We start from the raw sequence: 19,134 nt of genomic DNA, 5'->3' as shown, positions 1-19,134 counted from the left end.
ATTTGAAAGGATTTCATTAATTTATAGAAACCATTTAAAATTATAAAAGTCAATAAAAAAGTTAATAAATAAAATAATAAAGTTTAGATAAAGAAAAGTTAAAAATAATTTTTTTTTAATTTGATCTTGTCAAATGAATATAAATTCTCATTTTCTTTGGCAGATGAACAAGTGCCATAGAAGTAGTTTGTTGGAATTTTTCAATGGTTATTATTGGATCTGTTTTATTTTTGTTAGTAGATAAGAATGTTAGTACCTATTAATATACTATAAAAATATCTTTTTTATGTGAGAATAAGAATACTCAATTTTAACACTTAAATATAAACAAGCAACTTAGATTAAAATATTACAAATAAAATTACAATGTACTGTCACTATTGTAATTGTCTCTACCATTGTTGTTATTGTTATTATCATTAGAATTGTTGTCATTACAACCACTACCGTCGCCACCACCACCACCATTTTACCATCACTATTTCCATCGGCACCATCAATGGTGTCAATGGTAGAAACAATAATGGTGGTGGTGGTGGTTGAGACATTGACGATAGTGACAATAATGATGGTGACAACACTTGCAGTGACGGCTATAATAATGATAATGATAAAAACAATCACTATGGTGATAGTATGTGATAGTTTTGTTTGTAATCTTTTAATTCAAGTTATCTATTTTAACAGTTATTAATTTAATGGTTGTTTCTTGTTATCAGTTCTTCTCATGGTCTCATATGTGCAAGTATTCTCACTAAAGTTTCCCCCTCCCCTTAACACACACACAAGAGAACATATCATATTAGAAAGTATTTTTTAAGTGAGAATGAGAATGCTAAATCTCAATTCTTAAATTAAAATAGATGGCTAATTGAATTAAAAGAGTATAAACAAAACTACTATGTATCGTGACTAGCTTGCATAGTTATCTTTATCATTGTCACTATTACTATCATTATCATAAGTTCACAATTATTGTTGTAACGTAGTTTAAAAAAAAATGGTAGCTGATTTAGTAGCCCGGAACGGGCCGTTCCCAATCTAGAACGGGTCGTTCCAAGCTATTAAATTAAACTGAAATTCGTGGTTGGGAATGGGCCGTTCCGGAGGGAGAATGGGCCGTTCCGGAGGGAGAACGGGCCGTTCCGGATGAGTCCCAGAACGGGCCGTTCTGTTTTCAGAACGGGTCGTTCTGGGCGTGGATTTTGTGTGTGAATTGGGAGTTCGGAACGGGCCGTTCTGGCCTCTCCGGATTGCCTATAAATAGGGGTGAGGGGGCGGCCGTGAGGAGTTCTGATTCTAGAGAGAAGTTTTAGAGAGAAGGTCTGTGGGTCAGTGAGCTCCTTTCTCTCCCAAATTTCCCTGTTTAACTCCTTTTCTCCTCTAGATCAATAACTCCTTCTGTCTTTTCTTGAAATTCAGATTAGAAAGCTTGTTTTGGGAGGACTGAAGTTTCGAGTTAAGCCTCGAGGAGAAATTCTACTTTTGTTCAGTCTTTGGCTATCTGAGCCAATCTTCAGGTAAGGGAAGCTAGAATGTTTGTTATTTAGGATGTATGTGAGTTTACAAACTCAATGGGATTAGGCCGGGCGCAGGTTGAGTGTGCCAGGCGTGGAAGAGCTCAGAGCTCTTGGGTTGGTGTTAGGCTAGGTGCGAGCTGACTGCGCCAAGCGTAATTATATTTATAAATAATTATTTTAAATTGATGCTTAGGCATGTTTAAAGTTAAAGTTTTAGATCATATATGTATGTATGGTGCGATATGATTCATATGTATGTTTGTAATGATACGTATGAATGTTTGAATATGAATATGTTTATTGATCATAATGATGGATAGATCATTTATGATGAATGATGCATTATTGCATGTGATGTCTTATGACATGTGTATGATTGTTGATTATGATGGTGGGCAGACCATTATGATGTATGATGCATGATTGCATGTGATGCCTATGGCATGAGTCTAGCCTAGGACTTGAGGAGAGGAAAAATATTTTCGAACTGGAAGAGCTCACATAGAGTCTCTTGAGAGTGGTGCTTGGATAGGTCACTGATATATGAGAGTGGTGCTCTGGGAGGCCACTGGATTTGGGAGAGTGGTGCTCAGATAGGCCACTAGGTTGGGTGAGTCTCCTCTAAGTCCTTAGCTAGTGTTGGAGCGGGGTATGAGGTCGAGGGTTATTCCCTTAACCAAGTACTCGGGAAGGTGCGTGGATCCTTGCGGATAGTCGGTGGGCGAACTCCACAATTGACTTGGTTAATGCATGCCAAGGTCGTGGTAAGCCCGTACCCAGCTGTGTTATACCTGACGGTGGATCTGGACTTCCAAGTGTGTAAGTGACATCATCCGAGTAAACCCGAGGGAGGATTATATCCTGTTTAGCTGTGACCGAGCGGGCGCTTTGGGCGTGAAAACGGTTGGGGTGGTTTCGGTAGGATGGAATGTTACTTATACAGCTCTATTGTTATGGAGATCTCCTAGGTGTATGCGTGACGACGCATTTGATGATTGATATGCATTGATATCTGTCATGAGATGCATTTACTGCATGATTATTGACATGATGAAGTGGGGTGTTTGACTTCATGTTTGATGAATGAATGATTGATTGAGATGAAAGGTTCCTTAAGAACAGGATTTGGGATGCATGTGTAGTATAGATTTTTATTCTGTACTTGTATTATTGATTTTTGAATTCTAGCTTACCCTTTTGTTTTCCATGTGGTGGAATTGCGATGATCATACTTGGTATGGGAGCAAGTCAGGGATAGCTTGGGAGTAGAGGTGATCGTTGCGAGACGAGGAGCTGAGTCTCGTGTTTTGAGTTACCATTTTGGGTAACATTCTTTTTGTCAGTGCTTGACCGACACTAAGGAATATTTTGGGATGACTGTACATATATGGTGCTATATTTTATATACAGAAACTTAATTATTTTGATCTTTATATTTATGCCTGTATATATGTGTTATCCAGTTTAATATTCTCTTAGTTAATAGTTGTAGTGCGATTCCACTAAGTGTAGAGACCGTGGCGGGTCGTTACAATTGTTGTCATTACTACCATCGTCATTGCTATTGTCCTTGTCATCAGCAACGATGGTGTCATGATGACGACAACCTCAATAACATTTTGATGATAGTGGTAGTGGTGACTCCAATATACTCCCTTTGATCCTTATTATAAGGTATAATTTAAAAGAAATAATTGATCCTTTTTATAAGACACTTTATAATTTTTATAAAGCATTAAATTTTATTTTTCATTTTTTGCTCTTGTTAAAGATTGTGAAAATATGTTTTTCTTTCTATCTTTTAGATTCTCTAATTGTCATTTATTCTTTTTATTAGCATTAATGTAAAAACCTTTATATGAAGTAATATCTCTACCACTCTCATAAAATTTTAATAATAAATTGATAAATCATGACTTTATTTTATAAATTCAATAAAATTAATTGACATAACTACTTATATTAATTGGTGTGATTCAGTTAAAAAGTATTTTATAATAAGGATCTGAGCAAGTTATAAACATATATTTTATAAATAAAAATATATGAAAATTCTAATATATAAAAAAAATTGTATTTTGTAGATTATAAATTTATGTATGCGTAAACATGAGTTATTAGACTAATATTCATGGAATTGGATCCTTTACGTTTTGGAATTGAACTGCATTCTATGCGGTTATAATCTTGGTTCACTTTATTGGCGCTCCTCTTTCATGTAGATCTTAGCACCAGTGGCTGTGCTCCTCCTTCCCATCACATCATAATCATAGAAATTAGAGGGATATGCAGGACTCAATTAGATTCAACCTAATGTATTATTAATTTTGATATATTTAGATTTTAAAATTAAATTTGATATATTTTAGAATGAATTTGGATTAAAAAGAGCAGTAGAAAAAATGAATTCAGATTATGTTTTAAATAGTTTTAATCCATGTTATTATTCTTTTAAAAGGGTATAAAGGTGTTACATTTTTACATTTTTATTCAAATATAATTCACATAAATAAGTTTATTAATTTTTACAATAATTATTTTAAAATTTGATAATTATTGTAATTATCTTAAATACTTTTATAATAATTATCTTAGATGGTATTTGGTATATGTCAAACTTTTTCATACATGTACTTTTTAAGAATCATGAAAATTTATTTGATTAATCATAAATGTTTATAAAAATATTTTTAAATGTTATCAGAGAAATCAATGATTTTTACTGCATTAAATAAACAAGTAAAGATAATATGATACTTTTATCGCACTAAAATTTACTTTTATCTCGAAAAAGTCAATTATCATTTTTAAGGATGAGAATATGTCAGACCTTAAATAAGAGGAGCCTAGGACATGATCTCTTTAAAGTCTGGCCTAACCTAGTCTATTTAATAAAAAGACCAAGTTTAGACTTTTAAAAAATATAATTAAATAAAAAGGTAAGACTTAGACTTATAAAAAAAACTTGTTAGGCCAGTCTATTTATTTATATAATATAATAAAAATTAATATATATATATATATTATTAAAATATAAATAAACAAATAAAATTTATAAAATAAAAATAAATTATCAATATTTAAAATATTTTTTACCAATTATTTTTTCATTATAGGTTTATAAATTTATATGGTTATGCATGAATTGTCCATGATTCATTTTTTCTCTTATATTTTTTTAAAAATTAAATCTTAATAATATTGAGTAAATTATAATTTTAAAATAATTTTGTCGATTCTTAAAAATTAAATTTATTGACCTAATTAACATTAATAATTTAAATAGACTTTTAAATAGGCTGATAGGTCAGGTCAGACTTTAAATAAATTAAGCCAAACTTATAAAAAAATTATGATAGATAATAGGTCAAACTTAGGCTTATAAAAAGAACTGTGACCTACCTACACTTTTCATTGTAAGACAATTGATGTCACCCGATAAATAATTTCCCCCTCAATAATTGTTCCTGTTGGTAATTGACCACTTGGCTGTGATATCAATTGTTGGATCGTGTGTTTATCACTAGGTCAAAAGCTATAATTATTAGTCAAAGCACAATTTTTTTTACTTAACCACAATAGTCAAAGTATCATGTGTCAACTGTGACTTGACCCACTTAAGTTTTAACCATAGGACAATTGATGTCACTTGACAAACAAACTAAAATAATTAATTATTGTTATTTTTTAGGTAAATTATGAAAATTTGTTCCATGCAATTTCAATTGAATATATAGACAAATGTCCTCCTCAAAGTCAATTGAGAGAATTCTTAGAAAATACTAGTGATGTTTATTGGTCCATTCTATAAAATTGACTTTCTAACTAAATTAATTAAATTGGTTTTTTTAATTGGATCGAATTTGGTCCAAACTAAATAAATTTGGTCTTAATTTGTTCAAATCATAAAATTGTATTTTACAAATTCGATGATTTAGGAATTGAATTAGTTAAATTTTTTTATTTTATTATCATAATTATTATCCTAATATTATTTTATAATATTGTAACACATTATTTAACTCATGATTCATGAATATATGTAGTTCAATGTTACACTTACAATAATTCTTTTATAATGTTATTTTATAATATCAATATTTTAGACTAAAGCACTTTTAATCGTTTATTTTTTTATCAATTTATAATTTAGGTTCATGTGTTTTAAAATAGAGACATTTAGTTCTTCTAATTTTAAAAATATGAATTTTTGATACTTTCATCAAAGAATTTTTGACTAAAATATTATTATTATTTTTTTAAAAATACTCAAATAACACCTGTACTAATTTATTTACCCAAGTAGACTTGTTTACTGTTCATATTCAGAATTCGGTTCCTAGAGAACCGAATTCTGAGTAGTTTTTTATATTTTATTTTATTTTTTGCATTTTTGGGTTTAGGACATGTGTAAATTCTGCATCTGGAACGACCTGTCCTGCATCTGGAACGGCCCGTTTTTAAACCAGAACGGGCCGTTCTAGAGTTCTATTTTAACACATAACCTAAATTTTGAAAAATAGAACTCTAGAATGGCCCGTTCTGGTTTAAGAATGGGTCGTTCTAGATGCAGAAATTACACATGCCTAAACCCAAAAACACAAAAAAAAATAATATAAAAAATATAAAACGCTGCTCAGAATTCGGTTCGAATTCTGAGCATGAACAGTAAAAGGGTCTACTTGGGTAAACAAATTGATACAGGTGTTATTTGGGTATTTTAAAAAATAATAATAATATTTCAGTCAAAAATTCTTCATCAAATTAATATCTATTAATTGTTAAATTTAAATGTTTACTTGTATTTATATCACACAACATTTAGTAACATCACATTTAAAAATAAAAAATAAAATAAAATCTCATTCAAATAAGATTTTTATTAATATAATAAATACTAATAATTTATAAAAATAGATATAAATGAAGATATTTTATATGTTATATTTTGATTTTTATCCTTATATGACATGTTACTAAATATTGTGAACACCATATTTTATCCTTTCTTTTCTTATTTTTATTAACTTGTAAAATTGAATAACCACATTCTACCTTTTATTTATTTACTTATTAGTATTTTATTTATTTTTATTTTTTTATCATTATTCCTTTTTCACAAATTAGTTATTTTATTTTGTATGCTTATTTGTTTCTAGTTTTACACGTTTTGGGCCTTTAAAATTGTTAAAGTTGCATGCAAATAACACTAATGTAAGTATTTGAGAGATCATGTGAGTTAGTATTTTAGTAAAAGAGAAAAGGAAAAAAAAAAATGGGACATTGACCGAAAGAAAGAAATTTGTGACATTTGACTCCCCCAAATCCTTGGATAGTGTCTTCCAATAGTGACTTGCACCCAACATTCAATTTCTCTGTTAATTCACTAGATAAAATATTAAATCAATTTTAGATTAGTTAAAATAATAAAACTAAGATATTTATCAAAGGATATGGATACAAGGCTTCTAAAAGGAAGCTAATATCAATTCTATTTTTTTGTCCTTTGAAATAAGACTCATTCAAAATGAACGTGACCCATGATGATAGTTTGATCCCTCAAGAACATTCGGGACAATGAGAAAGGAGGGATTATCATATGAATTGACATGGTAAGGGGAACTAAGGTCTTGTGAGGGATCAACAACTTCAACCATGGGTAAAAGTAGCAATCAGAGCCCTGAAAACCAGGCTCTGATACCATAATAGAAAACAAAAAGGATGATCGGGAGAGAAGAAGGAAAGGAATAATATGAGAATGAATATTTCTCTCTCTCATTGAAACCAATACAAAAGGTCTGAATATATACAAGCAGTACACCTATTCTAAGCTTAATCGTAAAGAAAAATATCAAAACAATGAACTAATAAAAACAAGACACCTGTACAAAAGGATCAGGTAAGAATAAAAAAAAATTACAACTTGATTTTGTCAGAAAAGAAAAAATAACATAATTGATATTAGCTTCCTTCTAGAAGCCTTGTATCCATATCCTTTGATAATATCTAAAAGAAAAGGTCAAAATACTTGCGTGATTGTTGTGCTTTGAGAGGTATTTTCCTTTTTACTATTGTACCATGTAAATATTTTTCGTTATTCTTTGTTTCAGCATTGTGTTGTATAGCTTGTAATATGTTTGTCTCGCATCTTTGTTTATTTTTCTATTGAGTTTATACTTAATGTACTTACATTTAAAATTTTTGCAAGAAAAACAAAACTCAACCTCATTGAAGAAAAAAGATTGATTGCCTTGTGCCATGGGCAAATGTACCAAAGAAGATTGAAAATAGCTCATGATAAGAAGGTTCGTCTTCGAGAGTTTCAAGAAAGAGACTTGGTGCTTAAAAAGATTTTGCCTAACCAAAAAGATCATAGAGGAAAGTGGACTCCAAATTATGAAGGACCTTATGTGGTAAAGAATGCCTTTTCAGTAGGAGCTTTAATCCTTTCTGATATGGATTGTGAAGATCAACAATTTCTTGTAAACTTTGATGTTGTTAATAAATATTATGCTTAAAAAACAAAAAAATAAAATAAAAAAGTAAGACTCACTAGGCTAAAAAATTGAAAAGATGACCTAGGCAAAAGTTAAAGCGACCTGATAGGCTAAAAATAAAAATAAAATAAAAATATCTTAAGCAAAAGTTAACGTCATAATAAAAATTCAAAAAGCCTGTTAGACTAAAAACCTGAAAAAGGGAATGATTGTTAGAAATTTTATTTCTAATAATTATTGTGGGCTGCATATATTATTTGTAATATTTATATTAGTTATTTACATTTAGTTGGACTCAATAAAAGTGATCTAATTTTAGTGAGCCTTTAGATTACCAACAAGAAAAACTGATATGGGCCCATATAAGTGGAAACCAGATTTGGCCCGTTAGGGGTTAATGGGAACCCTAATAGGTTTAAAATCATAAAGATGGTCATGGTCCCCAATATGCCAAATTAGAAACACACGTCTCTCTGTCTCCCCATCAAAAGAGTAACATCAAGTCTCATCAAGGAATCCAGTGATTTGGCTGAGGAAGATCATTGCACCAAAAGACTATTCCGCTGCAATCTTTTGATCAACGTCAATGGATACATGTATGTATTATTAACATTAACTCTGTAATCAGAGACAACGATTCTTAATATTGATTAATGGAAAATTTCTATTTAGCTTAATAAATTTTATCCCAACAAGTGGTATCAAAGTCGCCGTTGTTATTAGGTTATGGGGTTCTAAAGCGTATTGTTGCAAAAAAAAATTTCTCTTCATTGATAATACGTGTATTTGAATGCGTTGGTCAATTTTTTTTTTTTTGCTTCAATTTGGTTTAATTGATTATACGAATAAAGAGATCGATTAAAAATTGAATTTTTAATTAAACAATTTTTTTTTTGTAAAATTGTATAATTTTTCTGTGAATGTTATGTATTTGTATATGTAACAATTTTGCAATGATCCTGAAGACATTGTCAAATGTATAAATTTTTTTGAATTTTTAATTTTCTCACCGGAAGTGAGATAATTGTGCAACAATGCAATAAAGGAATATTTTCTCACCAGAAGTGAGTTAATTGTGCAACAATGCAACAAAGGAATATTTTCTCACCAGAAGTGAGTTAATTGTGCAACAATGCAATAAAGAAATATTTTCTCACCAGAATTGAGTTAATTGTGCAACAATGAAATAAAAGAATATTTTTCTCACCGGAAATGGAAAAATAATATTATGTTTGATCCTTTGAGTACCACCAGAAGTGGGATTTTTTTTTGTTTTTTGTCAAAATCATTGTTGTTATATTAAATGATAATTGGAAAAGTTATATAATTAATATATTGAATTCCACATTATCGAATTTTTTAATGGCATTCGCGTAAGAATTATTTTCTTGAAATTTAATTAATATTATGTTCATATTTAAATTGATATTTTTTTATATATATCAAATTTGAGTGCGAATGTTGGCGGATTATAGACCCTTTTTATTAATTAATTTGTCTGGTAATTTTTAATTAAATAAATTGATGTAATATATTGTCAAAGCAATCCCTATTATAGAAATTAATTTGATTAAAAATTACAATAGATGTTAGTATGAGATTATTTATGCGATTTGTGCTTATCCCAAAGGAAGACATAATTTGGCCAAATAATAACATGCCTGTGATGATAAATATGTGACAATTATAAAGTTACAATCATGTGAATAATAGTCGGTCCAAAGAAAGGCTATTATTTGACAGAATTAATTGTCAATATTTGATCGTTGCATTGAGAGTACCACTAACAAGTTGATTTGTATGTCCAAAGACAAAAAATTAATGTTGTGCTCGGTATCTTGTAATGAGTCTATTATGTAAATAATCTGCATGTTTTATTTATTTTATTTTACTGTGAGCATGTAATTAAATTAAATTTTTTTTCTATGTTCTATTACAGTTTCTGTTGCTAGTGCTGTTAACTTATCTGCTCAAATTAATTGTATACCTATGCTTAATGGGACAAACTTTAAGGCCTGGAAGGAAGCAGTTGAGATAATTCTTGGCTGCATGGATCTTGATCTTGCACTTCGGGCTGAGAAACCCACTCCACATCCGGAAAACCCGGATGAGGATAAGATTGAAAAGTGGGAACGCTCAAACCGAATGTGTTTGATGATCATGAAGCGATCTGTTCCAGAAGTTTTTTGGGGCTCTATTTCTGAGAGCCACAATGCTAAAGGTTTCCTTGATGCCATTGAGCAGTATTTCACCAGTAATGAGAAAGCTGATGCAAGCAGTTTGCTTGCTAAACTTATCTCTATGAGATACAAAGGTAAAGGAAACATAAGGGAGTACATTATGGAAATGTCTAATCTCGCGTCAAAACTAAAAGCACTAAAGTTAGAGTTGTCTGATGACTTGCTCGTGCATGTAGACCCCTAAAATTGTTCGGGTCGGAAATAAAGCTCGAAGACTCTCGAAGACCAAAGGAAAGTCAGCCGGAAGGACTCCTGGAAGACCCTGGAAGACCCTAGGATGATTATTCGTAGGTTTAGAAGTCTTAGAGTAGCTCAAAATAAGGAAGTGGAGGGAATGAAGCCCAATACGGCCTCCCAAAAGTTCAGTACGGCCGTATTGAACATTTTGAACTACAATACGGCCGCACTGAACTCAATACGGCCGTATTGAAGTTTCTGAACTCCAATACGGCCGCACTGAACTCAATACGGCCGTATTGAAGTTCAAAACTTCAATACGGGCCGTATTGACTCCAGGGCCCGTATTGCGCCTGTTCCCTATAAATAAGACGTCATTTGGACGTCATTCTACACTTGGACACTGAGTTTTAACCCTCTTCTTGAGTATTCTGGGTTTTTTTGAGCAGTGCTCTGCCTAGAAATCACTCGGAGAGTTGATCCGACAAAGTTCTCGAGTTCTGAGCTTTTTGCTTGAGTCTCGAACTGAGTCGAAGGGAAATCCTCCGGATTTCCATAGTTAAAATTTTCTAGGAGGGAGCGAGCGGGCTTGTAGAGCGAGGGAACGCCAAAAAGCTTCCCAATTTTACTTGAATATAAAAGCACGCTTCAAAGGTTTCTTCTTAAGTCCTTCCTTTTACTGCTTTCTGTGTGTATATTTAACTGTCATCATGTAGATAGTTAAGTTATAATTGTTTAGAATAAATAGGGGTAATTTAGTAATTTCGCACTATTATTTTTAGAAATAATCTGTCATAGGGAACCCGAAAGGGGCGCTATGGGGTGCTAACACCTTCCCCACGCGTAACCGACTCCCTTACCCGACTCTGGTTGTCATGGCCGAAGTCGATTTTTGAATCGATTGCCTTAAACTTCTTTTTCCAATGTTTTGAGTAAAACATTGGTGGCGACTCCATGAACCCTTCCTTTTTATGAAAACCGCTAATCCATGGAGGGTCCCGCTTGGGATTAACATGGATTGGTGAGCCTTTTAATAAAATTGCTCGTTTGACAAGGTCTCAGTTTGAGAATAAGTCATTCTAGCAATCCATATTTTTAAACAAATAAAAGAGTCCAACCATCCTTCGCGAATGCCGAAAGCCCGTTTCGGGCCGGTGGCGACAGTGCATCTAGTTTTGATTTCTCTTCCTACACACTTTGGACAATTCAAGGTGAATTATAATACTCAGAAAGATAAATGGACCTTGAATGAATTGATTTCTCACTGTGCAAGAGGAGGAAAGACAGCAAAGAGAAAAGACTGAAAGTGCTCAATTAACGTCAAGCTCTCAGAATAGGAAGAGAAAGAATAATAAGGATGTTGTAGAAAGGACTTCTCAACTAAAGAAAGTCAAAAAGGATGAGAACACACCTACTTGCTTCTTCTGCAAGAAGCCTGGGCACATGAAGAAAGAGTGTCCCAAGTACGCCTCTTGGCGTGTAAAGAAAGGTAACTTTCTCTCTTTTGTTTGTTCTGAAGTTAATTTAGCTTTTGTACCACGTGATACTTGGTGGGTAGATTCTGGTGCTACTACTCACATTAGTGTATCCATGCAAGGTTGCCTTTGGAGCCGACCGCCAAGTGATAATGAAATATTTATATATATGGATGATGGCAACAAGGTCACAGTAGAGGCTATTGGAACATTTAGATTACAGTTAAAAACTGGATTTCATTTGGATTTATTTGAGACTTTTGTTGTACCGTCTTTTAGGCGGAATTTAATTTCTATTTCTAGTTTGGACAAATTTGGTTTTTCTTGTTCATTTGGAAATAATAAATTTAGCCTCTATCAAAATTCAAATGTTGTTGGTTTTGGTTGTAACGACCCGACTGGTCACTACACACGCCTCTGTCAACCGAAAACACCAGACAGAAAGAACGAGTATATAAATATAGGATCTAGAATATAAATATATACAAAGTCTCAATCCGACCGGAGTTAGAGTGTGCCAAAACAACCAAACAAAACAAAATACATCATCAATTGCTACACCAAGTAGCTGAAATAATACAACAGCAACTAAGATCAGCTCCGCCTGCCAGCTGCAGACTCACCACAAGCCACACACATATCCCTGCTCTGCTCCCATACATAGTACGATCATAGCAGTCCAACCACATGGAAACAACAAAGGGTAAGCTAGTATAAAAAGACAACGTATAGCAAGATTTAAGTAATCAGAAACAACTTCAACTATCAACACATCGTCAGTCTACATCTCATTGTTACACAACAAACCAGTAATTAGCAAATAATGCGTCGTCACGCATATCATCTAGGAGATCTCCTACAACAACTCAGCCGTTATGACCTACAACAACTCAGCCCTTATGGCCTACAACAACTCAGCCCTTATGGCCTACAACAACTCATATCAACATACAACACAACACAACTTTTACAACTCAACATATCAACTTACAACACAACTCAACATATCAACTTACAACACAACACAACTTTACAACTCAACATATCAACTTACAACACAACTCAACTTTACAACTCAACATATCAACTTACAACACAACACAACTTTACAACTCAACATCAATCAACCAACATTATCTACTAGTCATCACATTATATTCATCCATTTCAACTCAACTCAGCATAAAACAACATTAACCAACATATACTCAAATCTCATCTACGCGCCCAGCGCACTCATGGTTGCGCCCAGCGCAATGCAACCAGAGAGCACCAGGGGGCCAGTACGCCCAGCGCAAGCATGCCCGTGCCCGGCGGGACTCAGCCAGAGAGCCCAAGGCTCACCCGCACCTGGCGTAATACCCATTGCGCCTAGCGCATGCCAAGTAGAGACTCCATGGAGCCTCACGCACCCCGCGTGCCCAAACCCGTGCCCAGCGCGATAAGGGCCGCGCTCAGTGCAGAGTCAGGAACCCAAAATCATGCTACAACTGGTATCGCTCCCAGCGCAGTCCAAGTCACGCCCAGCGCAGGCCAGCCAGAGACCCACATTCTCAAGCACGCCCAGTGCACTCATCATTGCGCCGACGAGCTTGGTCAATTGGGGTCCCCTGGTGGCCTGGTGGCCACGCGCCCAGCGCGATGAACAGCGCGAAGCGCGAAGCTCAGCAGCAACCTTACCAAGTTCGAAAATTTGGCCAAACCTGCAAAAACCCACTTTCCAGCACATGCAATCCAACCAAAGTACCACATTTTCATCCAAGAGTTCAAAAACAACCTCTTTTTACACATGCATCTACAATCAAATAAAAACCAAGAATTTTCTCAAAACCCCAAGGTCCCCAAAAACTCAATGTATCACCTAAACAACTAAGAATCCGCAATCACAAGCAACCACATGAGTTCTTAGACTCATTTCAGCCAAATCCACAACAAGAAGACTAACTTCCCTTACCTCGGGCAAAGATTCCGAGCTTCGGGAAGAGGAAGAAATGGAGAAGAGAAGTGGAAGAATGAGAAGCTCTGCACGGCACGGTTCCGGAAGAAAATCACCTACTCAGCACCTTGAAGTCAAGCAAAGAGAGTGAATCAGAAATGTGAGAAGAAGGAGTGAATGAGAGAGTTTTGAGAGTGAAAGGGAGTTGAGTGTTCAGGGAAGAAAAGGAAAAGAATAACCAGGGTCTCACAACCTCCCCAACAATAAGAGTTTTCGTCCCCGAAAACCGACTTACTTGGGAAAAGAAAAGGGTACCGCTCCCTGCACTGCTGCTCCACCTCCCAAGTAGCCTCACCAGTAGCTGCATCCCACAACACCTTCACCAGAGCAATGGACTTGCCCCTCAACTCCTTCAGCTTATGATCAACCACAGCTACTGGTAACTTCTCAAAGGTCAGACTCTCCTTCACCGGCACATCATCCAGGTCCACTACATGACTCGGGTCATGAACGTACTTCCTCAGCTGGGAGACATGAAACACATCGTGTAGGTTTGAAAGAGACGGTGGTAAAGCCAACCGATAAGCAACCGGACCCACACGTATGATCTGATGGGGACCCACAAACCTCGGTATCAACTTCCTTGCTCTCAGTGCTCTACCCACACCAGAAATCGGAGTCACCTTCAGAAACACATGCTCCCCTTCGGCAAACTCCAAAGGCTTCCGTCTCTTGTCAGCATACGACTTCTGCCTATTCTGAGCAGTCTTCATTCTCTCCTCAATCATCTTCAATTTCTCAGTAGTCTGTAGGATCAGCTCCGGTCCCACAACTACTGACTCACCTTCCTGATACCAGCATAGAGGAGTCCTACATCTCCTGCCATACAAGGCTTCAAACGGCACCATCCCAATACTAGCATGAAAGCTATTATTGTACGTAAACTCCACTAGCGGTAGGACCTCCTCCCAACTACCCAAGTGATCCAACACCAAGCCCTCAGCAAATCCTCCAAGGACTGGATTGCCCTTTTTGACTGACCATCCGTCTGCGGATGATAAGCAGAACTCAACTTCAACTTCGTGCCTAAGGCTTGGTGTAGACTCTGCCAAAATCTGGAAGTGAACCTCGAATCTCTGTCCGAAATAATACTGGAAGGCACCCCATGCAACCGTACTATTTCCCTCACATACAACTGCGTCAGCTTCTCCAAGGACCACTTGATGTTGACAGGCAAGAAATGCGCACACTTGGTCAACCGATCAACAATCACCCAGATAACATCACTATTCCTCGTTGACCTAGGCAACCCCATGATGAAATCCATAGTAATGCTATCCCACTTCCACTCGGGAATCTCAATCTGTTGCATCAACCCACTCGGCTTCTGATGCTCCACCTTCGCCTTTTGACAGGTCAGACAGGCCGCCACATATTCAGCTATCTCCCTCTTCATACCAGACCACCAGAAAGTCTTTTTGAGGTCCTAGTACATCTTAGTCATACCCGGATGTATGCTAAGCCTACTCTTGTGGCCTTCCTCCAACACAACTCTCTTCAGCTCAGCTTCCTAAGGTAGGCAAATTCTGCCCTTGAACCTCAAGATTCCATCTCCGCCCAGCTCAAAACCCACGGCCTTCTCGGTACCCAGCAAACCAAGAAGCTTAACCAACTCAACATCTTGCAACTGCTTGAGTCCAACCTGCCTCAAGAACTCATTAGTTATGGTAATTGCTCCACAACTAATGTCATCCTGAGCTAACTCCACACAGAGATTCAAATCCCTGAACTCTTCCACCAACTCCAATTCCTTCACCATCATACTCGACATGTGGATGGATTTCCTACTCAGCGCATTCGCCACAACATTGGCCTTACCAGGATGATACATCAACTAGAAGTCATAATCCTTCAGAAACTCCATCCACCTCCTCTGCCTCATGTTCAGCTCCTTCTGATCAAACAGATACTTCAAACTCTTGTGATCACTGAAGACGCTGAACTGAGCACCATACAGATAATGTCGCCATATCTTCAAGGTAAAAACAACAGCTGCCAACTCCAAGTCATGAGTGAGATAATTCCTCTCATGGTTCTTCAGTTGCCTTGAAGCATATGCTACCACTTTCCTGTGTTGCATCAGCACACACCCAAGACCCTGGTGAGAGGCATCACAATACACATCAAAAGGCTCACCAGAATCCAGCAACACCAACACAGGCGAAGTAGTCAACCTCCTCTTCAACTCCTCAAAACTACGCTCACATGCATTTGTCCAAATGAACGGCTGCTTCTTCCTTGTCAACTGGGTCAGAGGCGCTACTATCTTGGAGAATCCCTCAATAAATCGTCGATAGTAACCCGCCAAACCCACAAAACTCTGAATGTCAGTGACAGTCCTCGGACGCTCCCACTGTAACACCGACTCCACCTTAGCCGGATCAACGGTAATCCCCTCAGCTGAAATCAGGTGGCCCAAGAACTTCACTTCATCCAACCAAATCTCACATTTTGAAAGCTTAGCATACAGCTGCTTCGCCTTCAAAATTTCTAGCACCATCCTCAAGTGCTCTCCATGCTCTTCCCGGGTCCTTGAATAAATCAAGATATCATCAATGAATACCACCACGAATTTATCCAAGAACGGCCGGAAGATCCTGTTCATGTAATCCATGAACACTGCAGGGGCGTTGGTCACACCAAACGGCATCACGACATACTCGTAGTGACCATACCTAGTCCTGAAAGCAGTCTTCGGTATGTCACCCTCCTTCACCCTAATCTGGTGATAGCCCGACCTCAAGTCAATCTTCGAGAAAACGGATGCTCCTTTATGCTGATCCATTAAGTCATTTATCCGTGGCAGTGGATATTTGTTCTTAACGGTCAACTTATTCAACTATCGGTAATCTACACAAAGTCGACTACCTCCATCCTTCTTCTTCACCAACAACACAAGAGCACCCCACGGCGAAACGCTCGGCCGCACCAACTGCTTCTCCAATAGGTCCTCCAACTGACCCTTCAACTCAACTAACTCAGCAGGAGCCATCCTATAGGGAGCCACCGACACTGGCCCCGCACCTAGAACCATGTCAATGCTAAACTCCATCTCCCTAGTAGGAGGCAACCCAGGCACTTCATCCAGGAACACCTCAGTAAAATCTCGTACCACATCAATCTCCGCAATGACTCTCTCAGTCTCCACACTCATAGCAGCAAGCAGAAGACAACACTCTGCTCCATCCCTGAACAATGATTCAGCTTGGCTAGCTAAAATCAACAACTCATCCTCCTCCTGAGGAAAGATCGATCGCCTATTGGCATAATCTATTAGGATACGATTGGCAGATAACCAATCCATTCCTAAGATTATGTCAATATCAACTAAAGGCAAACAAATCAAGTTTACCTTATACTTTTTCTCATTCACAACAATAGGGCAACCAGCACACAACTCAGAAGCAACTATAGAAGTAGAAGCGGGCGTCAACACTAACAGTCTCAACCCCAAATCACATATAGGTACACCCAGCATAGCAACACAAGCTTAAGAGATAAAGGAGTGAGAAGCTCCAGAATCAAACAAAAACACCACATCCTTATCAGCAGCTCTGCCCTTCCCCTTCACAAGATCAGAAGAAGTCGAAGCCTCAGCACCTGTCAAAGCAAAGACCCTACCAGCTGTGGTGGGTTTGTCACCCCTCTGGGCATCACCTCTCTGTGCAACACTCCTCTGAGCACTCCTCTCCGGTCTGTTTCTGGTGGGGCAGTTGAAAGACACATGGCCCATCTGCTGGCACCTGAAACACCGGTTCTCTGTGTGGGGACAATCCCTGATCATATGGGGCCCACCACACCTGTAACATCTAAGGACAGCACCTCCACCCTGTCCTCCTCCACTAGCAGCACCAGAAGGTTGCCTGATGACAGGACCTCCTTGTTGCGGTTGGGGCCTATCATACGGCTTCCTTTGGTTCCCTCCTTTCTTGGACCCGGATGGCCCCTCAGCAGTCTTCACCCCGCGGTTACCACCCTCCAACCGCTCAACCACCTTCGCCTTCTCCACTAAGGTTGGAAACTCCGTGATGGCCATTGGCACCACCACCCTCTTCAGATCATACTTCAGTCCCTCAGCAAACTTCTGACACTTCCAGGCCTCGGCTATACCTTGCGAATAAAAACGAGCTAGGTGCTCGAATTTCATCGCATACTCGGAAACGGTCATCCCTCCTTGGTGTAAGCGCATGAACTTAGCTTCCTTGGCATGTCTCACACACTCAGGAAAATATTTCTCCAAGAACATCCTTTTGAAACATTCCCAGTCAACAACCACCCCTCTGGTAGTTAGCATATGATGGGTGCCCCTCCACCAATGCTCGGCTTCCCCAACAAGCATGTACACCGCGTATGCTAGCCTCCTCTCTTGAGAACATCCCAGCATGGTGAAGATCTTCTCAAGCTCACAAATCCAGTGGTCAACCACCTCTGGATCTGCATCTCCCTTGAATTGAGGAGGATGGCACTTCCGCAACTCAGCCAGGTCCCGGCTCTCCTGTGACCCAGTGGGCCTTGCTGTACCAGCTGCAGCTCTCTCAGCATCCATCCGAGCAAAATAGGCATTTTACTGTTGCATAGCCATGGCCATCATCTCCATGGCCCGAGCTATCTGTTCGTTGGCTCTAGACATTGTCTACAAAAGCAACAACATCTTTAGTATACAATATCTAAACCAAACAACAATTCAACAACACAGCACAACACCACAACAATCAGCACAACAAACAACACACCAAGACAACACAACTCAGAGTTCAACACAACAAAAGCCTAAAGGAACCACCCCTACAGAGTGTCCACTAGACTCGAACTGCTCTGATACCACTAAAGTGTAACGACCTGACTGGTCACTACACACGCCTCTGTACACTGAAAATACCAGACAGAAAGAACGAGTATATAAATATAGGATCTAGAATATAAATATATACAAAGTCTCAATCCGACCGGAGTTAGAGTGTGCCAAAACAACCAAACCAAACAAAATACATCATCAATCACTACACCAAGTAGCTGAAACAATACAACAACAACTAAGATCAGCTCCGCCTGCCAGCTGCAGACTCACCACAAGCCACACACCTATCCCTGCTCTGCTTCCGTACATAGTACGATCATAGCAGTCCAACCACATGGAAATAACAAAGGGTAAGCTAGTATAAAAAGACAACGTATAGCAAGATTTAAGTAATCAGAAACAACTTCAACTATCAACACATCGTCAGTCTA

The 19,134-nt window shown here is 37.3% G+C and overlaps 1 protein-coding gene across 1 annotated transcript; it reads right to left on the bottom strand.

The window, feature by feature from the left end:
- Positions 1-17,395: 17,395 nt before the first annotated feature.
- LOC109806328 (uncharacterized) lies at positions 17,396-18,451 on the bottom strand. Its single transcript, XM_083071999.1, has one exon. It carries the CDS (start codon positions 18,449-18,451, stop codon positions 17,396-17,398), a length of 1,056 nt encoding a protein of 351 aa, XP_082928125.1.
- Between the last annotated feature and the right edge of the window lie 683 nt (positions 18,452-19,134).

This window comes from Cajanus cajan, chromosome 3 (genome assembly GCF_000230855.2).
Source record: "Cajanus cajan strain Asha chromosome 3, NIPB_CcT2T_4, whole genome shotgun sequence".
Lineage (NCBI taxonomy): Eukaryota > Viridiplantae > Streptophyta > Magnoliopsida > Fabales > Fabaceae > Cajanus > Cajanus cajan.
Note: the sequence above shows the minus strand (reverse complement) of the source record. Positions and strands in the feature narration are given on the sequence as shown.

What these genes read in the sequence shown, in the direction of transcription:
- LOC109806328 (XM_083071999.1), bottom strand. Translation starts at nt 18,451, where the DNA reads ATGGATGCTGAGAGAGCTGCAGCTGGTACAGCAAGGCCCACTGGGTCA.